Genomic DNA, 23,093 nt, shown 5'->3' on the forward strand with positions numbered 1-23,093 from the left:
TTCTCCACTTCAGACTTCATAAGTTGGAATTTAGATTCTATGAGACTGCCCTGTATCTTTGCTCAACTTTATTTATTGATGTCTTTCAATCATTACTGAGTTTCACAATTAGGTGGAGAATTAGAAATTTATAACTGCATTTAGAGATCTCCAAAGATATTTAGGTACATGTCAAGAAACTGGGACTGTTCAGCACAAAGAAGTGATACATGGTTCAGAATATAGCTTTAATAATCTTTTTTTTCTTTTTCTTTTCTTTCTTTTTTTTTTTTTTTTTTTTAGGGCTGCACCTGAGGCATATGGAGGTCCCCAGGCTAGGGATTGAATCAGAGCTACAGTTCCCGGCCTATTGGGATCTGAACTGTGTCTTCGACTTACACCACAGTTCACGGCAATGCTGAATCCTTAACTCGCTGAGTGAGGCCAGGGATTGAACCCACATCCTCATGGATACTAGTTGGATTTATTACCACTGAGACGCAACAGGAACTCCTTAATAATCATTTTTAATATTGGTGTTTAAGAGTAAGAGATCATGTACAAGATCAAGGGTGGTGGCAGAGTGATCTGGACCAGTAACTTGTATAAATAAACATGGAGCTGAATTCTGCTGATGGCTAAATTAGGAAGGAGCAGGAAGGAAGGAGGAAGTAGTTGGAAAGAGTGCTTGCAGTGGGTTTACTCAGTGTAGTGTTGCCAGAGCTACTGACTGAAGTCTCTGGGAATCAGACAAGATGTCCAGGGGAAGATCACAGTGGGAGCATAGCACTCACTAGCCCTTGTGTTTCTAACAAATGGAGTTGACATTTATGGCTGGTTTGTTCAACTAGGAAATGTTCAAAGTCTTTTCAGTTCCTGAGCCTGTAACTTGAAATGAGAAAGAAGTGTGAGATAGACAATGGTGAACACTATGCATGGACCAGGTTGTACAGGGCCTGAAATTTCTTTCTTTTCCATACTACTAATAAATGACCATATTCTCATCATCAGATTGAAAACTACATCAAAGTATTACTGTGCAGAAGTGAAATTGCCCTTCAGCCCAACCTTGCTTCCGCTCCCCCCTAAGGGAACCGCTACTCACAGCTTGAGGCACTTCTTTCCTTTCCCTCTTGCAGTTCATAGTTGACCTTCAAGTCTCAAATCAGAAGAAGAAAATCCCAAAGGCCAAATGTGATGGTGGTTCTGCACCCTGCTCCCCACCACCCCAGTGTTTAAATGTCAGAGCACCTCCCACACTGTGCTGTGACTGGACACTTGCCATCTGTTAGTCTCCTAGACTGTAATCTCCCCTTGGCCAAGACTGGATTTTATTATATTTTGGAGACTGTTTCCTGAAGACGACTGGCTGGAGGAGTGGCAGGCTGCCTGGATAAATCAGACCTGTCTTTCTTAGGCTGGTTCTTACTTAAGGAATATTTAAGGGGCCCAGCCTTCGAGTAGGGACCCAGTCAGGTCACATAAACTCTGCTGGTGTGAAGTGAAGCCTCTCCAATGAAGAGAAATGTATAAAAATTGGACGGAAGCAACGTGGCCTTGCGGGAAAGGCCCAGGACTTGCAGGAAAGATGCCACGAAGGCATGAGACTTAATGCCACCTCTCCAAGGCTCCTAATAATGGGATTCATAATATCCACCCAGTTTAGGAGAAGAAATTTTGCAGAATGAATCAGGAGTCAGGTTGCACAGCGACCACCCCCTCCGTGCTCTCGAGGTCCTCCAGGCTGCCTTCCTCTGGTGGCCTGTGCTCACTATAATCCCTCTGTCCAGTCCGCTTCACCTCTAGACCGGGCCAGAGCTGCACCCTGTCACCACTGGTGCCCTGGAAATGCGCGCTGCTTGGCGGGAGTAGGGAGCGCGGCCCCGGCCTTCGGGCCCCTCCGGCTGCGCCTCCGTCCTGCTGACGCCCTCCTGTGGCCGCTGCGAGGCGACCTCCGGCCGTCCTGCGGGCCCCCTCCCTCGGCCGGTGACATCACCGCATTCCCGTCCCGGCTCCTCCCGCTTGCCGCCGCAGTGACAGGGAAGCCGGGCCCGGTGGCAGAGAGGAAGTGCGGGGCCGCCGCGCCGAGCCCGTCCCCGCCGAGGCCGGCTCCCCCAGGCGGCTCGGGTGACAGTGTCGCGGCCGCCGGGCGCAGCGCGGGGCACGCGCCGGGCAGAGCCAAGGGCCAGGCGGACGCTTCAGCAGAGACGCGGGGAAAATGGCTGATGACTTTGGCTTCTTCTCGTCATCGGAGAGCGGGGCCCCTGAGGTTGCCGAGGAGGACCCGGCGGCTGCCTTCCTGGCCCAGCAGGAGAGTGAAATCGCGGGCATAGAGAATGACGAGGGCTTCGGGGCACCTGCCGGCAGCCAGGCGGCCCTCGCGCAGCCGGGACTAGCGAGTGGGGGTGAGTCAGCGCGGTAGCCTGGGGACTGGGGCGGGGGGGGGGTGCTGCAGCTCGCACCCGGGGTACCGGTCTCGGGGCCCTGCGGTCGAGTGAAGAGGGCCTGCTATGTATGGCCAGCCGGGAGCAGGCCTGGGACTGTGTGTACCTGAGTGGACCTGGAAGAAATGGGGGAGGGGAGTCTTGTGGAGATTCCCCCATCTGAGGGCCCCCCTGGAGCTGTGGATCTGGTGGCTCCCAGGATAGAAATTCAGCGTGACATTTCATCCCCAAGTCAACTCTGCTACTGCCCAGCTCTGGAATCCAACACTGCCCAGCCCTGAGACTCTCTCCTGAGCGTCCCAGGAGGCTGGCTGGCCCAGGCTGAGCCCTGCAGTTGTGGGCAGAACCCAAGACCTCCCTGCCCCTCAGACTTAGCTCCTTCCTACGGCTGGGAGAGCAGGGGCACTGGGTGAGAACTCACAAACCTTCCCTGGGGACCACCTGCCATCCTGCAGTCATTGATCTTGGCATTTGACTTACATTTAATCATTTCATGTACATTCTTAAACCCATCTCAGAGATGGCAAAACTGAGGCTCAAAAGGTACACTACTGAAACAACTAGTAAGTGGCAGAGAAAGGACTCTAAATCTATTTCTTTCAGACTCTAAGCCCTTCCCACCTGACCACATTGTCTTCCAGATGCCTGGCTCTGGATTAGACCCCAGCATGGGGGCAGGGAGGTGGGGGTGTGGGGGGGTTTCAGTCAAATGTGGTCCTGTCCTCCTGGGGTTTGTAACTTAGTGGTTGTCCAAAGGTGGCCCAGGGCTATTGTGGATAGCTTCAGACTCAGGGTTTGGAGCCTGATCTTTGCACTAGCATGTTCATCAACAATATCCCTGCTCTGGTTCTGCTTGAAAGAACAATTTCTTGAAGTGTTTAGTAAAAAAGTAGACATCACCTTCATGGGTGAATCCCAAACAGCCTTTGCTTCCTCTTAATGTTGTCATTTTAGTGGGGGTTTATCAGCCTGTTGGAATAAACGGTAGCTCATCTGTTTTTAAAAACTGCTTACAAGAAAGTCTCCTTAGAGTCATGTTTGCATTCATTCAACATTTACTGAGCACCTACTATTGGCCAGGCCCAGTGGGGATGCAGATATGAATAAGATAGTTCCTGGGGCTAGAGGAACTGGGAGCATCTCTGTATTTCCTTGGCACAAAAAACCTAACAAGTCTTTTTTAACATATAAGAAACCAGAGGCCCAGAGATCTGAGTATCTTTCACAAAGTCGCACAGCCATGAGTGACAGATCTGGGACTTGATTCCAGGCCTCCCAACTCTGGGCTCCATGCTCTTTCAAATGCTATGACAGTCACCCTGGGAGGTGATAGGATATGAAGGTAGGGAGGGGGAGTCTTTTGCTACTCAAACAGGTCAGCTGTGGGGGTCATCTGGAGAAACAGCAACTCCTAATATCTCAGTATGGACCCTTATACATCCCAGGGAATTTCTAGGAAATGCGGGCCGACGTTCATACACCGGTATTCATTGGTCCACACCTCCCCCTTGAGACCACCAGCTTCCCCACTCTGGTTGGCCTGGGCGAGGCCTTGCTGGGAGAGCCCATGTTAGAACCACCCCAGAGAGAAGAAGGTAGAAGTCAGGTGGAAGGCAGCCGGAGGCAGCTGGGCGTTAAGCAGGCTGGGACCTCTCCCAGGAAAGTGGGACTCCAAGGTTTACAGCCTGGATGAGAAGTTCCCTTTCTGGCAGGGGTAGTGGTGCACTGATTGGCCCCAGGCCTGGTGGCAAGGGGAGAAGCAGGGACACCGCCCTCTCTGGGTCTCCCAGATGCACGACCACTGAAAACTGCAAAGGTCCAGCTGCTCTGCTGAGCAGCGCCCAGCGATAGGGGAGGTGTTATGGGATGGCAGCTCAATAGATGGGTAGGCAGGATGGAATTGATCTGATCCCCTAAGCCTAGATGCTACTGAGCAAGTTATCCCCCCAGACCCATGCTGAGTGCCAGAGGCCTGGCTGAGATGCAGAAAATGTGCCTCAGGCTGCTGGGAGCTGGGGCGGAAGCTGACTTCAGCAGCCAGCACCACTCATCACTTCTGAGTCTCATCTCGGAAATGACGCCCCTGCGCTGAGTGCCCTGATTTTGGGCCCCCAGCTATCCCTTGGGGAATGGTGTTTGGTGTAGACCTGAGCCTGAGCTCCTTTGAGTCTTCTGGGGCTGGAACTGTGGCCAGCCCGAGCAATGGATACTATGTTTCCATTCATCAGCCTTGGGAAGGGCCCAGGAGGTTTACATTTTCACACCCAGATTTCTATGAGCCAGCCCTGGCTCTGCCCTTGACTTGCCCAGTCATTTTCCGGCAAGCCCATTTCCCCTGATGGGCCTCAGTAAGCTCCCAGGAATGTTCTGGACCCTGTCTGTCCCTGTTCTGAAAGAGGTCAGGGATCTGAGACAAGCAACACCCGGTTTATCCCCGGGACTTGTGTCTTCACTCCTGCTCTGCTGGCTTTGGACTGTGGACACATGGTTCTCAACATGTCAGAAAGCAGGGTGGGAACAGACTCATAATTCCATGTGTGGGTGTGTGCCGATTCCCAAAGAGGCTGAAGCCTCATTTCCAGAGGAATGCCATGGGGCTGAGAGACTGGGGCACAGAGATTTTCTGGAGGCCAAGGTCAGCAGCTGGCAGCTCCTGTGAACAAGGGGCCTGAGACTGGGACTGGTCAGGGTGGAGTGCGGTAGCCCAGCTTCCGCTCCGGGAACTCCAAGCTCACAAGACCAGCATATTGGTGAGTGGACCCTGGTAACATAAGACCTGGTGGGAGAGATGTACCAGGAGAAGCCCCTTTGCAGAAGATGCCACAGATTTAGGGACTAGGCCTCCCATGTAGGAGAAACCCTATTTGAATGAGTAGGGAGGATGGCTGACAAGGCTGGGTCAAAAATCTATCCACCGATTCTGAAAACAGAGTTGATTCTAATTTATAGCAGCTGGGGATGATTTCCATGGAATTGCATATCCCTCTCTTCCCCAAGCTGAAAGCCCTGATGCTCATGACTCTATCTGATCGGTCAAGTGTACTTGTCCATCTGTGGTGATCCCCTGTAGCCTCCTGTGGTTCTTGGCTAAGACACATTGCAGTTTCTGAGAGTCCTCAGGTCTTACAGATAACAGTGGGCCCCCAGAGAGCAATTCAGCTTCTGTGTAGCCAACACTTAATGCTCACTCTTAGGAGTGGAAGCGGGTACAGAGCCCGATAAGGGAGGGCATGACCCCTGGGAGGTCACAGTAATTGCATAAGAGGGTGGGGGTTGCTGTACAATATTCTGGGATACCCCAGAGGTGAGACCTTCCATCAGTGCCCAGGGAAGTAGTGGAGGACTTCCTGGAGGATGTGACTTGTGAACTGGATCCAAAAGAGCATTCCTGGGTGTTCTCGGGGTGGCTCAGTGGCAACCAACCTGACTAGTATCCATGTGGATGCGGGTTCGATCCCTGGCCCTGCTCAGGATCTGGCGTTGCCATGAGCTGTGGTGTAGGTCACAGATGGGGCTCTCTGATCCTTCATTGCTCTGGCTGTGGTGTAGGCCAGCAGCTACAGCTCTGATTGAACTCCTAGCCTGGGAACTTCTATAAGCCTCGGGTGCGCCCTGAAAAAGCAAAAGAAAAACAAAAAGAAAAAGAAAGAGCTTTCCTTAGTGAGTGAAGTAATAAGGAAGGCATGGGGTGTGTTTGGGGAAGGAGGAAACCAGAATAGGGTTTGTGGGAGGGGCTGGTGGGAAGGAAGGCAGGTAAACTGGGCGGGGCCCGATTGTAAAGAGCCCCACGGCCTGCGGTCCCAGGTTCAGTGTACTTATTCAACAAATATTTATTGAGCCCCTATTGTGTGCTAGGCACTGTTCTAGATGCTGGACCCTGGCAGCAGACAAAACAAGTCCCTGTCCTCATGGAGGGTACATTCAAGTGTGGAAAACAGATAATAAGCACATACAGAAATAAACATATCAGGCTGTGGTAGGTGCTCTAGAGAAAATACTGCCCAGGGGAGGAGGTAGGGGTGCTGGAGGATGAACGTCGGGGGTGGGCAAGAAGGCCTCTAGTAAGGCGATGTTTGAGCAGAGGCTAAAGGGAGTGAGGGAGCAGCCCATGTAGAAATGGGCGGAAGAGCTTTCCAGGTAGAGGGGAGTCCCCAAGGAAGGAGCAGGCCCTATAGGCCACTGTTGGGCCATGGGAAGTGGGTTTCTTTTTGGTTTATGTTTTATATATATAATATATATATAAACATATATATATAAAAACATATAAAATGTTTTATATATATGCTATATAAATGTTATATATGTTAATATATATAAATGTTTATGTTATATATATATAAAACATTTATATATATAACATATATATATTAAAAAATATATATATATATTTTTAGGGCTGTACCCATGACATATGGAACTTCCCAGGCTAGGGGTCGAATCAGAGCTGCAACTGCAGGCCTACGCCACAGCCACAGCAATGCCAGATCCTTAACCCACTGAGTGAGGATAGGGATCGAACCCATGTCCTCATGGATACTAGTCAAGGTCATAACCCACTGACCCACAACGGGAACTCCTGTGCCTTATATTTTCAACTAGAGGAGTGACATAGGTAAGTGTATGCTTTTCAAAACATCAGCCCTGGAGATTGGCTTGAAAGAAGTTTGAGAGAGGGTGAAGATGGAGGCAGGGATGCCTATGAGTGGACAAAAGCCAGTATTCCTTCTTTTTTTTTTTTTTTTTTTTTTTTTTGTCTTTTTGCCTTTTCTAGGGCTGTTCCCACAGCATATGGAGGTTCCCAGGCTAGGGGTCTAATCGGAGCTGCAGCCACCGGCCTACACTAGAGCCACAGCAACTCGGGATCCGAGCCGCGTCTGCAACTCACACCACAGCTCATGGCAACGCCAGATCCTCAACCCACTGAGCAAGGCCAGGGATTGAACCCGCAACCTCATGGTTCCTAGTCGGTTTCGTTAACCACTGCGCCACGACGGGAACTCCTATTCCTTCTTTTTTTAATGCATTGATTCATGTGTTTATTCAGCAAACTGTTTCTGAGTGCTTCCTAAATCGCAGGTACTGGGCGGGGCCATGGGGCGCCAGTGGTGAGGATAATGGACACAGGTGTTCCCCTCCAGGTGCTCGCCACCTGCAGGACAAAGTAGTTGTACAGGTGGGCCAGGCAGGGGACAGAGGGCAGAGGGTAAAGGGCAACTTTGAGGGACCCTGTTGCAGCAGAAGCCATAGGCATTTGTGACTTCTTAGTCTATTGATGTCAGGGAAAGGGACTGGTAGGAGTCATTGTTGAGGGCAAAATAAAATCCTTCTGGGAGGGGCAGGAGGAGGAAAAGTAGGCCAGGTGCTGCCTGGTGGGGGCTTCGGTTCCCAGGTGGAGCAGTTGCTCAGGGCATGCAGGGGCAGCCCGAGACGCGCAGGGCTCTCTGCCTTAGACCTCTCGGACCCCGCCCTCAGCCTCCAGCACCTCTGCCTGCTCCCCTGGCACAGGTTCCACAGATAGTTGGGTCATTCCCAGCTGTGGCTGTGGGGAAATTCACTGCAGGTAGGTGAGGAGCAATTACTGGCTGGGTGACCTTGGGCAACCGCCTAGCCTCTCTGAGCCTCAGTTTGAGAATCTGTAAAATGGGTTGATAGCAACTTCAGCAGAGGCTGTGGTGAAAATCCGATGTGATAATGGCTGTGAGGAGGCTTTGTGGAGTCAGGGATGGAGCCCAGGTTATTTATTTATCCGTTTTGTCTGTGTCTGTGGGGTCAGTACAGACGTGGGCATACACAGAGCTTGGCTCGGGCGCTAATGTAGGACCATTTCCTGCTTGCTGTCAGGTGAACAAATGAGTGATGCTGTGTCCTTGTTCTCTTTCTAGCAGGTCCTGAGGACATGGGGACCACAGTCAATGGAGATGTGTTTCAGGTAAGTAAGAGTCTGTCCTAGGGACAGCAGCAGGTTAAGGATCTGGCATTGTCACTGCAGCAGCTCAGATTGCTGCCGTGGCAAGGGGTCAATCCCTGGCCCTGGGGAACTTCCATATGCTGTGGGTATGGCTAAGAAAGAAAAAAGGATTCTGTCCCAGCAGGGGGAAGGATGGACAGCTTGGGTCTCAGTAAGTTATGACCCTCACCCTGAGTAGGATTAGGGCTTTAAGTTCTGTTCATTGGGATGGGAACACTGGAAAGATTTTGACATGTTTTTTCAATTATGTAGGAAAAGGGGATGAAGAATAAGGACCGTTAGAGAGGGGGATCCATGGGCTGTGGCCTCAGGTTGCCCATGGTGGTGTCCAGCTTCCAGAGAGAGAGAGAGAAAGTGGCCCTCAGTGGCATGGACTAAAGGAAACACAGGGCCCTGCACACATATGTGCCACTGATGGGAGGCAGAACCCACGGCCCATATCCACCAAGTCGAGCATTTTAACTGGGCAGGCCTTGGATCCAGAGATTCCACGTCTCAGGATTTTCCCTAAGGAAATAACTGGACAAGAACACTCAGATCCTTTGCAGGATTATTTATAATCACAGACAAACTGGAAACAACCTAAGTGCTTAGCAACAGGGACCCGGGTAGGTCAACTGGAAAACCATGTTGTCGTTTATAAAGAGCCATCAGAGCTTTCTGTATTGATAAGAAAAGATGCCCATAATATAGTAAATGGAAAAGCAGCTTGCAGGATACTATGCAGAGTACGGTCCTGGTTTTTTTTTTTTTTAATTTTAGAAGTTCGTTTGCATGAAAGATCTGAAAGGATGTGTACCAGTTGTTAGCAGTGATTAGCCCTGAGGTTGGGGGAGAAGGGGGGAATAAGAAAAGGGCTTTTACTTTCATTGGATTGTCTTAAAATTCTTTGTAGTGATCCTCTAACACATGCACCCTAAAAAACAGCTAGTAAAGATATTTCTGGTTAAAGATTGTTTCTCTCTGCCCTTACCTAACCCCCTCACCTTATACATACACAAATGGTTTTAAAAGTACTTAAAGAACTTGGACCACAAGCAGCATCCTACAGATGCAACAGTCTTCACCTCCCCACCCAAAAGTGCCTGAGTGGGGCCAAACCTTCATTGGACAAGCCTTAGTTCCCACTAGACTGGGTCAAAGACCCTTGATGGCTGGGGCTGCAGCTTCAGGATTTCCTGAGCTCAGCCTCATTGAGGAGCTGGCCTCCTAAATCCTCAGTGAGAACAAACAATACTTTCTTATGTAAGAGGGATGGGCAGGTACCTTACACAGGGCAACGGGCCAAGTCCCATTTCTGGAAAATTACTCAACTACCAGCAAGCTAAAAAGTCAGTCTCTAGGACTTGAAGAGCTCTGTGTCTCCTTGGGCCTAAGAGCACCAAAGACACCCATGCAGTTTGGCAGAGCATTGAGATGCAGGCTTGAAAGGACTTGCTTTGACCCAAAAGGTCTGCATCCCAAAGTGGCCCTGGAGATACACTTGAAACCACCGAAGACCAAGTTAACACCATGAGCAGGATGATTCTCCCTCTCTATACATTAGGATGTTGAGGGCTTCTCCCTCCCTGGCCCCAGCCTCCCTTTGTATTTAGTGGCTCTGAGGAACCCTGGGCCTCCTCCCCCATCTCTTATTCTCACCACTGCCAAGAATAACCCCAGGTCTGTTTAGCTATAAATCATTTCGTGGAGGTGCCACCCTAGCATCCTCACAGGCAGGGGAGGTGTCACAGATGAGGCAAGGCATTCAGAAGGCTAAGTTCTGGTTCATCTAGATCTCCTGCCTCTGGTCGGGTGCCCTCTGTACCACCCCGTTGTTGCTGGACGGGACAGGCCACAGAGGCCGGGTGGAGGATGGGAAGCACCTGCAGACTTTCCTTAGGATGGAGCGTAGAACTGAGTCTGGCTGGTGCTGGGGGTGGGGGGGAGGAGGAGGAGCCTTGCTTGTACTGCTGCCCCCACCCCCACCTTTTCCAAGGGTACTGGGTAGAACTTTCCTGTTTTCTTTCTTTCTTTCTTTCTTTCTTTCTTTCTTTCTTTCTTTCTTTCTTTCTTTCTTTCTTTCTTTCTTTCTTTCTTTCCTTCCTTCCTTCCTTCCTTCCTTCCTTCCATCCTTCCTTCCTTCCTTCCACTTTCTTTAGGGCTGCACTTGTGGCATATGGAAGTTCCCAGGCTAAGGGTCGAATCGGAGCTGCAGCTTGTGTCAAGGCAGGATCCCTAACACTGAGCGAGACCAGGGGGGACCAGGGATAGAACCCGCATCTTCATGGATATTAGTCGGGATCTTTTCCACTGAGCCACAATGGGAACTCTGCTGCTCCCTTTCTTAATCACTTCTGGCAGCCTATGGGCTGCTAGGGAGTCTAGCTACACACCTGCTCCCTGCAAGGCCCAAGGATAAGCCTGCTGGCACCTATGCTCTTTCTGACCCTGGGAGGGACAGGGAGAGAAAGTCCCTATAGGTCTCCCTCCTCCTTCTCATGCTCTCTCCCTTCCCCCACCCACTCCCATTATCCCCCCTGAGCTACTTAGAGGAATCAACAGCTCAGCTCAGCTCAGCTTAGCTCTAGCTGGTTAATCCCAGAGATCAGGCAGGCCTCATGCTCCTGGCTGTACCTGGAGTCACAGCACATGCTTGGCCAGCCTGGCCCACGGAGGGCTTTGTGGTGATGTCCAGTGTCCTGCAGTGGGGTCCCTCAGGAGAGGGGTGCTGCAGAGCTGGGCTGAGACAAGCCTGGCCCTGACTGCAGCCACCTGCCTCATGGTCCCAGCCATTCCCGATTCCTTCCCTCTCAGCTGGGGAGGGGCTCCGAGCACTCCTGAAGGCCCTGGTGAGCCCTCCTGGCAGCTGACCCGATTTCCTCACTGGGACCGTTATTAAAGAGGAGCCCTGCTGTGGCCCACTCATGCTCATTGTTCACCAGCAGGGGCAGAGGAGGAAAGTAAGTCCAGAGCAGCCGGAGAAGAGGAGCCAGCTAATAGCTTCTCAGGACCTTGTCTTCGGGCATCACCCCTGTGCTTTTACTGGTTGTGGCGATGTGGCTGTGCAGGCTGGCTCACAGGGACACAGGGACTTCTCAAAGGTCGTACATCCAGTGAGAGGCAGGAGGGGACTTAAAGACCAGGGCCTGCTATGCTGTGTCCCAGGCTGTTCCTGCGCCCTCCACGTCGCTTTGCAGGCAGCTCCTCATTGCTCCCTTCAGTCAGCTCACTCTCTCTGGGTACGAACACACTGTGCTCAGGGCGGTGGAGGTAGAGGCAAATCCAACGTGCATTTGTCCTCCAAGAGCTTACTTGTTTTTTCTTTGTTATACATGGATATCTATTCTTTTTAAAAATATTCTTTTTCATTGGGGTTTAATCACAGAATATCGAATGTAGTTCCCTGTGTTATACACTAGGACCTTGTTGTTTCTCCAGCCTATAAGTAATAGCTTGCATCTGCTAACCCCAAACTCCCAATCCTTCCCTCTTCCACCCCGCCCCCACCCTCACCCCTCTCCTAGGCAGCCAGAAGTCTGTTCTCTGTCTCTGAGTCTGTTTCTGTTTCCTAAAAGTTCATTTGTGTCATATTTTAGAGTTCACATATAAGTGATATCATATGATATTTATCTTTCTTTTTCTGACTTAATTCACAGTATGATCATCTCTAGGTCCACCCTTGCTGCTACAAATGGTATTATTCCATTCTTTTTCATGGCTGAGTAGTATTCCATTATATATGTGTACCACACCTTCTTGATCCATTCCTCTGTCCATGGACATCTAGGTTGTTTCCACGTCTTGGCTATTGTGAATAGTGCTGCTATGAACATAGGGGTGCATGTAAAACAACTCACTTCTGATAGAGGTTGGAGACCAGAAAGTCATGGTGGTAGCGCAAGATGTCAAGGGCTCAGGTATGGGGCTGGTATCAAAAGCCAGGAATGTGGTTTCTTACTATGTTATCAGGTACAACCCAAAAACTTTACATGGATTAACTCATTTCATCCTCCCAGCACCCCTACAATGTAGGTTCTGTCAATATCCCCATTTTATAGATGAGGAGGAGAATGCACAGGAAGAGCTGGGACTTGAACCGGGCACAGGCAGCAAATGATGCATTGAAATCAAAAGAGTGCAATAGGAACGGGGACCAGAAGTGGGTTTCCAGCTGCCCAGGGGGATGTGGGTGGTCCTGGCTGAGAGGACAGCATGTGCAAAGGCACAGAGGGGAAGACAGTCCAGGGCTTGCCTGGAGCCTGGTGCCTGCTGCAGAGAAGTGTGTGCAGGGGGAACCCAAAGAGACTCCAGGTGCAGGGCAGGTGTACCTGCAGGCGGGAGGGACCTGGCTGGCTGGGTGGGGCTGGGACGGGCACAGCTCCCATCTGGAGCACATCAGTGGGCTGTGCGGCTCGTGGGCCAGTGAAGGAAGAGGCAAGCCCAGCTTGGCCAGTCTTTGCACCCAGGGCCTGGGGCATGGCCACTTCTGGGCGCAATGTGCTTAGACCACACTGAGGAGTGCCGCTGGATGTACAGTGTGGCTGTTCCTAGGGGCTTGGCGAAGTACTGGGGGTCCGAACAGTTTCTCAAGGCTGCTCCTACACCCAGACTGGCGCGCTGAGGTGGGCTGTGGCAGATGAGTTTGGATGGAGTTGAACAACCTGGGCCTCATTTCTGGCTTTTCCCAGATGGACCACTTTGCTCTAGTCACTGCCCTGAGCTGGATTTCTCATTTGTAAAATGGGGATTAGAGGTTTTCACTGGTCTGTTAGAAAAGTGCTCTGCAGCTCTGGAGGCTTCTTATAAACCTTTGAGGTAGCCACTAAGTGAGCCAAAGGGGGAATGTGCGTGGGTATGAGAGAGAGATGGGGAATGGGGTGGTGGGAAGACGGGGTACCGTCTCTAATCTTGGAAAGGGGGACTTATCAGGGAAAAAAAAAATCACATAACACAGAAGTGACTTTGGTCCCTATTGACTACATGTGGCCAGTATGCTTACACCCAGGAATTCAAGTTTGAATTCTGGCTCTGCTGGTTCCTGGCTGGGTGACCTTAGGACTTTGGAGCTAGACTTTTGCTACCTGGTAAAGCAAGAATAAACCCCACCATGTAGGGTTGTAAAGACCAAAGAGAACTGTTTAATTGCAAGTTCTCTGCAAGTTTTAAAGCATTATAACCAGTGAGTTTTTTTTTTGTTTGTTTGTTTTTAGGGCTGCACCTGCAACATATGGACATTCCCAGGCTATGGGTTGAATCGGAGCTGTAGCTGCTGGCCACAGCCACAGCCATGTCAGATCCAAGTCGTGTCTGCAACCTATACCACAACTCACACAACATGGGATCCTTAACCCACTGAGCAAGATCAAACCCGTGTCCTCATGTATACTAATTAGGTTTGTTTCCACTGTGACACAACTGGAACTCCTAACCTGTGAGTCTTAATGTAGGGCAGTCTTTTTTTTTTTTTTTTTTTTTTTTTTAGGGCCATGGGTGCGGCTTATGGAAGTTCCCGGGCTAGGGGTTCAATTAGAGCTGCAGCTGCTGGCCTACACCACAGCCACAGCAATGCAGGATGCAAGCTGCATCTTGTGGCCACACTGGATCCTTAACCCACTGAGCGGGGCCAGGGATCAAACCCACATCCTCATGGATGATAGTCGGGTTCTTAACCCACTGAGCCACAATGGGAACTACAATTTAGGATGGTCTTGATGGAGATGGTGGACGCTGAAGGATATTGCAGGATGACTTCTGCCCAGAGGACCCTCTTCAGTGCACCTGTCCCACCCCATCTCCTCCGCACCTGCTGGCATCTCTGTACTCAGATTTTCCCAAAGGCACTGGCCTCACGTGGTCCTTATATTGCTGGCCCTTGGTCTACAATGCCCTTTCCCTACATCTTCCCAGCCTACTCTGCTTCCAGGCTAGAAAGGTCATGCCCTCCCTGGTCCCTCCTCTTTTCCTGACCTATGTTATGCATGTGCCCTAGCCATAGTCCTCGTTTGTGAGGGACTCCCTCTGCCAGGCTCCCAGACAACCGACTGTCTTGTTGATTCCTATCCCTGAGCCTCAACATCTGTTCATCCATTCAGTCCAACGTCAGTGGTCAACTTGTGTTGTCCAGATTAGGACCCTGGAAAGTCCCCTTGAGATGTCATGAGACTCTCTCAAGTGAAGTGTAATATTGTGTAAGAAAGAGAAATAAGGGCAGCGCCCCAACTGCCACATCCAAGGGTGGGCCTGATCCAAGGAGCCAAGCTGCACCCCCCTGCCAGAGGCCTGCCCTTCCCTCTCCCCCAAGACAGCTGGAGATGTAACCCTGAAGTTCCATCTGCGTGCTCACAGCTCATAGCAATGCCAGATCCTTAGTCCACAGAGCAAGACCAGGGATCGAACCTGCATCCTCATGGAGATAACCCTGCATCCTTAACCGGATGAGCCACAATGAGAACTCCAGAGTCTGAGTTTCTCATCACTGCATAACTTTAGCTGTGGCCGTCCACTGCAGGGCTGCTTGTTTACTCAGTAAGCAGTTACTGAAGGGAGTTCCTGTTGTGGCTCAGCAGTAATGAACCCGACTAGAATCCATGAGGATTCAGATTCGATCCCTGGCCTCGCTCAGTGGGTTGGGGACCCGGTGTTGCCATGAGTTGTGGTATAGGTCACAGACGTGGCTTGGATCCTGTGTTGCTGTGGCTGTGGTTGCCAGCTACAGCTCCTATTCAATCCGTAGCCTGGGAACTTCCATATGCCACGAGTGTGGCTCTAAAAAAACAAAAACAAAAACCAATTATTGAATACCTGCTATGTGCTAGGCACTGTGCTGGGTGCTGGGGACAGACAGTGAACAGAACAGGCAAGATATGCTGACACAAGGGTGATGTTCTGATAGAGGAGACAGGCAGTGGACAAGTAAGCATTATGATAAAGTGAGGCCATTTGGGACTGTGGGTTATTGGGCAAATAAAACTAACAGAGAGGGACTTTAATGATAGAAACACAGGGGACTCCCCATGTGACAAGAAGCGTTTGAAATTCTTTACACTTTTGAACTCATTTTATCCTCATCTTAACCCGATGGGGTGAGCACTGTTTTGTAGCCCATTTTATGAGGAGGAAAATGAAGCACAGAGAGGTTGAGTGACTTGCTCAGGGCCACACAGGGGGAAGAGTTGCTGGCGGAGGACACAGCAAGTGCAGAGGCAGGGTACAGTCGCAGGAGACAGTGGGTGCGAGGTGGTTTGAGATGTGAGGGATGTCCTGGTACTTGGGTGCCACAGACAGCTGGGCAGGTGGACAGGCTGGGTACACCGCCCTGTGTTTGCATCCTAGGATGCTAACGGTCCAGCTGATGGCTACGCTGCCATTGCCCAGGCGGACAGACTGACTCAGGAACCCGAGAGCATCCGCAAGTGGAGAGAGGAGCAGCGGAAACGGCTGCAAGAGCTGGGTGAGGGCCGGGCTGGGGCTGGAAGCTGGGCTGGGGTGCCCCTGACACTGGGTTGGCTGTTTGGGACATGGTTGGGGTGGGGACTTGGTTGAGGATGGGCCCTGGGACTCCCGCCAGGGATGGAGGGGAGAAGCTGCCAGGACAGCTGTGTCCTCATGTCCCTGCTGGAAAACTGCTGCTCATTCACCTGTTGGGGTCACAGATGCTGCCTCCAAAGTGACGGAACAAGAGTGGCGGGAGAAGGCCAAGAAGGACTTGGAGGAATGGAACCAGCGCCAGAGTGAGCAAGTTGAGAAGAACAAGATCAATAACCGGTGAGAGGATGTGAGGGGGCTCTGGGGACTGTGAGAGGGCTGGGGGGACAGCGAGAGGAACCATGGGGACATGAGAGGACCTATGAGGACACAAGGGGGCTGAGGGGGACAGTGAGAGGACCTATGGGGACATGAGGGGGCTGTGGGGACAGGGAGAGGACCTATGGTGTGGGGACTACTGAGGATGGTGATTTGGCAGCGAGAGCTGGGAGGAAGGAGAAGCTGAACCCCCCAGAGCTATTCCCTCAGCCACGCACGGAGGTCAGAGCCCTGAATCTTACCTCCTGATCATGACAGAGAAGATCGAGTTTGTCAGTCAGCAGATGAGGTCCCAGGACCCACTGGAACATGAGCCAAGCTGCCCTGGAGCCCAGTGGCAACAGCTTGACCTGGGCTACCTGTGGCCACGGTCAGCATCACAGGAACACAAGCCTGGCTGGGAGGGAAGAGCCAAGCTGTGTGCAGGATTTTATTGCTTATAGAAATGACAATGCTTTGACCCAGAGCAGCCAAGGAATAAAAGGCAGAATTAGTGGCCTATATAACTGGAAAGGCCAGGGGTGGGGATGCAGGCATGGTGGGCTCACGGGCGGCAACAAAGTCCATCAGCGCTTACTCTTACTGTCTCTCAGCTCCGCTTTCCTCTGCGTTGCCCTCCCTCTCAGGCACGCACACCTGGGATGGGGGCAAAGCTGGCCACCAGCAGCTCCAGGCTTCTGCTCTATTTCCTTGGCAACTTCAGCAAAAATAAACCTCTTGCTCCCATAGCTCCTGCCGAAGTCCTTGGGCTGACCGTCATTGGTCTGGTATGGGTCACGTGCCCATCCCGGCCCCAGTGATGGTCTCGGGGGAGGGACTCTCCTCTGATGGACGCAGCCTGGGCAATAGTCCCATTCCTTGGGTGGTGCTTGGGGTCCCATCCCACCCAAACCACAGGGACTGAGTGGGGGCAGCTGATGCTTCAACAGACAATTGGAATGCCCTTCCTGGAAGAAGAGGGACAGATGATGGGCAGGAAAGACAGCAGATGCCCACCCAGGGACACCTTTGCAGAAATGGATTCAGACTGGACACTGCCCAGCAGCCCTTGCCTTTGTGTTCTTCAAGGTACCAGGCCCACCAGGAAGGGAAAGGCTGGCTCTGGGAAGCCACCAACTTCTGTTCAAGGAGCTGCTGTGTATGAGGCTCTGGGCTGGGCAGTGGGGAGACAGAGATGAAAAGGAACCAGTCTGTGTCCTCACATAGCTCAGGGGAGAGAAACACACATGTAGAGCTGAACTCAGTAGTAGAGCCCTCTGCAGGAGGGCTATGGAAGCAAGGTTGGGGGGACTTCTTTCTCTGGAGACCTGGGCTTTGAAGGATGCTTAGGAGTTCACCAGGAAAAAGAAGATGGGGGTTGGGAAGGGTATTCTAGACCAGAGAACAGCATGGTATGAAAGAAAGGGACATTGTGCTCGGGCACCAGGGAGTGGGGGGAGAGAGGGCGGGAATGAGGGCTCACACATGCAGGGCCGCGAATGCTAGGGTTGGGCAGACACAGTTGGGGAGCCACTGACGGTTTATAAACAGGAGGAATAACATGATCAGGGCTGAGTTTTAGAAAAGACCACCCACTCGGGTGGGTGGAGAATCCCTGTTCTCTGGGCTGTGGGTAGTTGCCAAGCCTTCTAGAACTGAGCTTCCTAACTCGTCTCCAATGGAGGTACTAACGCTGTCTCTCTTTCTCTTTAACCCTCTGCCTGTCTGTCTTGCCATCCCGTCTTCCCCCCACCTAACCCCTTTCCCCTAAGGATCGCTGACAAAGCATTCTACCAGCAGCCAGATGCTGATATCATCGGCTACGTGTACGTGTCTCCTCTGCTCCTCTGCAAGGGCCCCTGTGTGTGGCCGGAGCAGTTTCTTGAGTCTCCCGCTTGTGGGGTATAAATGAGTGTGGCTGGGCCTGGGGCAATGATCAGAGCAGGCGGTGAGCCCGCAAGGCGGGTACAGGCACCAATCTTCACCTCCATCCCTCCAGCAAATGTTTATTGAGCCTCTACTCTGCCTGGAGACAGCTTTGCTAAGTCCAGGCAGAAGAAAGAAAAGATCTCCAGGTGAGAGAGGCGAAGGGCGAAGCAGGCCACCTCCCTTCCTCTGAGATGCCTCTCGGGTGGGAGGTGGGTGAGTCTTCCACTGAACAAGACAAACATTGAGGGAGCTCCCGTTGTGGCTCAGCAGGTTATGAACCCGACTAGTATCCACGAGGATGCTGGTTTGATCCATAGTCTCGCTCGCCAGTGGGTTAAGAATCTGGCATTGCTGTGGCTGTGGTGTAGGCTGGCAGCTGCAGCTCCATTTTGACCCCTAGCCTGGGAACCTTCATATGCCACTGTTGTAGAAAAAGCAAGCAAGCAAGCAAGCAAACATTGAGTGCAGGTGCCAGAGGTATAAAGAATGCACAGCCATCCCCTCCTCCTGCCCCCAAGTGTACTGCTTAGAGCTTCAGCCTGAATTTGACCTTAAGCTCCTCCCCAGACCACCATGGGCCCCTCTCATGTGTTCCTGGTTTGGGGGTCTAATCATTTCTGTAACTAATCCAGACTTGAGATGTAGAGACTTCCTCTCATGCCACCCCAGCTGGTTGATAGTGACAGCCTGGAGGGTGCATTGGGGGAAAAGAATGCAGTGATGAACGTGTGATGACTGCCACGTGCGTATGTGCCAAATATTTGCTGTTCCTCATCCTGGGTACGCCCTTGGCAGCCTCTGACGCCGTCTGGGCTAACCCTTCCCTCACCGAACGTGGGACACATCAGAGTAACAGCCTTCCGCCCCTCTTCCACCCCTCCCTTCCGTCCACTCTCCCATCTGTCTAGGCTTACCCTCTGCCAGTCTCTGGTCAAACAGGAATAAGACACACAAGGGTCTGTTCCCTCAAGTTGGGGAGGACCTGTTGTGATAAGAGCCACATGCAAGGACATGCCAGGCTCTGGGAGCCACCCTCTGCTGGGGGAGCCAGGGCAGGCTTCAGAGATGTGGAAACTTCAGCTGTCCTAAAAGTGTGGGAAGGAGTGTGCTGGGTTGGCAGGGTGAGGAGGGCATCCTAGGTGGGAAAACCTGCTGGGGCCAAGGCAAGGAGATGGGAAATGTCTGGCTGCCTGTGGTATCTGGGGTGGTGGGAATAGAGCGGGAGGTGGTCAGTATGGAGCCAGTTACAAAAAGCCTGCTGTGCAATGTTGAAAAGCTCAGACTTGATCCTGAAGGCGGTAGGGAGCCATAGGAGGTTGGCAGGAGAGTGGGGATGGCAGAGGGGTGTCGCCCCTGGGGAATATCACAGGGGGTTCAGTGCTCCTGTTACGCCTGAAGAAATGGCCCAAAGAGCACCTCAGGGAATCCTGAAGAGAGGAAGCATCTAGATCGGCACTTCTCAGACTTCCATGTGCCTGCAAATCACAGGGGCTCTTGTCAAAAGGGAGATTCTGATTCAGGAGGATGGAGGTGAGGCCATGATTCCGCATTTCAAACAAGCTCCATGCTGCTGCTGCTGCTGGACCACAACCCCCACTCTGAACAGCAAAGTCGGAGGAGAGTGTCTTGATCCGGAAGAAGGCGCTCGTACGATGGCTCCCCTCAGCCCCCCAGCTGGCCAACTCCGCACAGCACCTGACATTTTCCCAGGGCTCCACACACCTGCTATGCTCTTCCATTCTCAGACCAGTGAGACAGATCAGCCAGGTGGAGGCGCTGATCTTCAATGTACAGTTTAGGAAATGAGCACATGGCAGGGAAGCCGGATCACTAGGGAGGGGCTGGATCACCCATCCAAGGCTGGCTCATCCCTGATCCTGTAGGGATCACCTGGAGAGCTCCCTGCCTTCAGCCAGTGCCTGGCTTGTGGTAGAACTGGTCCTGCTTGAGGAGCAGGGGGTGCTTCCAAGGAGAAAGGGCCTTTAGGGACACTTGCTGTCCAACTAGGACACAGACCCCGCCCTCCCCACCCAAGAAGCCCTGGTTGTCTTAACAACTCCCACGTTTAGGTTTTGTCCTCTAAACTACATTAACTATATTTTGTTTCCTCATTGTTCCTTAATCAGTGACTTCTATAACTGCAGCCAGAACTTCTGATGAAGAAACCACAAGTTTTCACCCTAATTTGATTCTAGCCAAATGCAAAGGCTCCCATAGAGATAGCAGTCATTCTGGGCTAAAAAGAGCTCTGTAGTCAAGTATGCTTGGGATATGGTAGATTCCATGTCCATCGCACACTCCACCGTGGAAGTTCCTGATGTCTGTAAGCACAACAGCTTTGAAAGTCTGCCTTGGAAGATCCTGTTTCATTCTTCTATACATATCTGACCACAAACCTTTTCAGAAAACACTTATGGGGTCTACAGAACCCTGAGGCAATACCGAACCAGAGACTTCAGTTAGTTAGGTGGTTAACTCAATGTCGTTATCTCTGCCCAGTTTTTGGAAATGTTGAAAATAGGTGAAGTACTGCATCATTAGTTCCTCCAAGGACCTTTAGGTGTCAGGAGCCCCAGTTTGGGAACTCTTTTTTTTTTTTTTTTTTTTTTTTTTAAGGGCCAAACCCATGGCATGTGGAATTTCCCAGGCTAGGGGTCAAATCCGAACTACAGCTGCAGGCCTACCCCGTAGCAACACGGGATCCGAGCCACATCTGCGACCTATACCACGGCTTACAGCAATGCCGGATCCTTAACCCACTGAGCAAGGCCAGGGATCAAATCTGCATCCTCATGGATACTAGGTGGGTTCATTTCCACTGAGCCACGATGGGAACTCCAAGTTTGGGAACTTCTGATGGAGAGGTAATGAACAGAGTGATGGGGCAGAGGTAGGGAGCTACTTGAGCGAGGGTGGCAAGGGAAAACCTATCTGAGGAGTTAAGGCCTGCACTCAGACCTGAATGATAAGAGGCAACAAGCCATGAGCAGTTCTGGGGGAAGAGGTGGCCATAAGTGCAAAGGTCCTGAGGCAGGACCAAACTAGGCTTCCTTTGCTGCCAAGGCTGTTCCTGGGGGCCTGAGGTCAGAGGGCACGGGGCTGGGGAGGAGATGTCTGGACAAAGTACCCCAGAGTGGGCTGGGCAAGGCAGCCTTGCTCAGTGGGAGCAGAGCATCACTGCTTTGAGAGAAGGGCAGACAGCTATGAAACCTCTGTCCTGTCTTCCCCTGCAGGGCATCCGAGGAGGCTTTTGTGAAGGAATCCAAGGAGGAGACCCCAGGTACAGAGTGGGAGAAGGTGGCCCAGCTGTGTGACTTCAACCCCAAGAGCAGCAAGCAATGCAAAGACGTGTCCCGCCTGCGCTCGGTGCTCATGTCCCTGAAGCAGACACCACTGTCCCGCTAGGAGCCTGTCACCAGCATGGCCGCCAAGCGGGGGCAGGGCCGGGCAGAGTAGGAGCAGCTGCTTCGGCCAGGGTGGGGAAAACGCCTCCTGTGGCTGCTACACAGCCTATCCCGTTCCTCCCCATCTCCCAGGGCTGGGAAGAGGGACGTTCACCCCTCTCGCCCATCACTCCCTCACAGCCCTATGGCCCAGCCCCTCACATGTCCTCTCAGTCCACAAAATTGACTGTCCCTCCTGATGTATTTTTTTTTTTTTCTTGGCTTAAAGGGTGTGTTGTTAACTCTTTTTACACTTATTTATTATCATTCTCATTTCTCTGGAAGCTGCAACTGGTGTCAGGGCTCAGTTTGTGCTTAGAATGTTCCCAGCTTCCTGGACTCGAGACGGTAGGGCTACTCCCCAGGAAACCCAGGAGTGCTCAGCTGGAAGTGGGGGGGGTCCCAATCTGTCTATGCTGCTTGATCCTTTCTGACCCCTGACCAGGCCTGAGAGAGGGATGCTCTTGTTCTGTCATATAGCCACAGACACCCAGAGGGGAGGTGACTTGGTGGGAAGAGGCAAGACCAGAGTTTCCCGATGGAGGCTCCCTCTGTGCCTGGGTGGGAGGCTGCTAAAGGCAGCCATTCCCAGTCACCTTCTTTGGGATTGGCTAGGACCCTGCCCCTCCCTCTGCCCTGCTCCTCTGTGGACTTGGGAGAAGCAATTGATGACTACACCATCTCCTGCAGCAGAGGTTGCAAACAGGCTATATTCAAGCCATTGCTACCTGAACAGTGTTAAAATACTGAGTAATTGCCAACCATATTCGTTTTCCAGAGCTGCCATAATTAAGTACCACAGTGTCTCCCTTAGAACAACATAAATTTACTGTCTCACTGTTCTGTAGGTCAAGTCTGAAATCATGGTGTCAGCAGGGCCACGAACCCTCTAAAGGCACGAGAGAAGGAACTGCTGCAGCTTTCTTTTCTAGCTTCTGGCAGCCTCAGGTGTCCCTTGGCTTGTACCTGCATTACTACAATCCTGAGTTCATCTTCACATTGTCTCCTCTCTGCATGTGTCTGTTTTTGTGTCCAAATATCCCTTTTGTAAAAGGACACCACTCATATTGGATTAGGGCCCACCCCGATGACTTCATTTTAACTTGATTACCTCTGTAAAGACCCTATTCCCAAATCAGGTTACATTCTGAGGTAGTACAGTTAAAACTTCAACTAATCTTTTTGAGGGGGAAGGCAAACACCAGCCATTAAAAATAGTGGCCATGGGAGTTCCCATCCTGGCTCAGCAGAAACGAACCCAACTAGTATGCACAAGGACTTGGGTTCAATCCCTGGCCTTGCTCAGTGAGTTAAGGATCTGGCATTGCTGTGAGCTATGGCATAGTTTGCAGACACGGCTCAGATCTGGCATTGCTGTGGCTGTGGCTGTGGCCAGCAGCTGCAGCTCTGATTTGACTTCTAACCTGGGAATTTTCATATGCCGCCATTGTGGCCCTAAATGACGAAAAAAACAAAAAACCAAAAACCCAACAAGTGGACATTCTGGGAGTTCCCTGGTGACTCAGCAGGTTAAGGACCTGGCCAACGTTGTCACTGATGTGGCAC

General features: G+C 51.7%; 1 protein-coding gene across 4 annotated transcripts; it reads left to right on the forward strand.

Annotated features, from left to right (window-relative positions):
- Window positions 1–1,989: 1,989 nt before the first annotated feature.
- On the forward strand, window positions 1,990–21,769 carry CLTB (clathrin light chain B). Of its 4 annotated transcripts, none has more exons than XM_005661470.4 (6): window positions 1,990–2,384; window positions 8,306–8,352; window positions 15,706–15,823; window positions 16,026–16,137; window positions 17,928–17,981; window positions 21,318–21,769. In XM_005661470.4, the coding sequence occupies exons 1-6, from the start codon at window positions 2,198–2,200 to the stop codon at window positions 21,487–21,489; spliced, it is 690 nt and encodes a 229-aa protein (XP_005661527.3). In that variant the 5' UTR covers window positions 1,990–2,197; the 3' UTR covers window positions 21,490–21,769. The 4 variants fall into 4 exon arrangements, with proteins under 4 accessions (XP_005661527.3, XP_020940090.2, XP_020940091.2 ...); XM_021084431.2 differs by having other exon boundaries at window positions 8,309–8,352; XM_021084432.2 differs by lacking the exon at window positions 17,928–17,981.
- Window positions 21,770–23,093: the final 1,324 nt, after the last annotated feature.

The sequence above is a fragment of the Sus scrofa genome, chromosome 2, assembly GCF_054392235.1.
Source record: "Sus scrofa isolate SSC_HxYL_T2T_F1_AM1 chromosome 2, Sscrofa_HxYL_maternal_Yorkshire_Landrace_v2.0, whole genome shotgun sequence".
NCBI classification, from domain to species: Eukaryota; Metazoa; Chordata; class Mammalia; order Artiodactyla; family Suidae; genus Sus; species Sus scrofa.

What these genes read in the sequence shown, in the direction of transcription:
- CLTB (XM_005661470.4), top strand. Translation starts at nt 2,198, where the DNA reads ATGGCTGATGACTTTGGCTTCTTCTCGTCATCGGAGAGCGGGGCCCCT. An exon ending in GCCGGGACTAGCGAGTGGGG is followed by an intron (nt 2,385 to 8,305) that starts GTGAGTCAGCGC and finishes TTCTCTTTCTAG; the next exon opens with CAGGTCCTGAGGACATGGGG. An exon ending in GAAACGGCTGCAAGAGCTGG is followed by an intron (nt 15,824 to 16,025) that starts GTGAGGGCCGGG and finishes TTGGGGTCACAG; the next exon opens with ATGCTGCCTCCAAAGTGACG.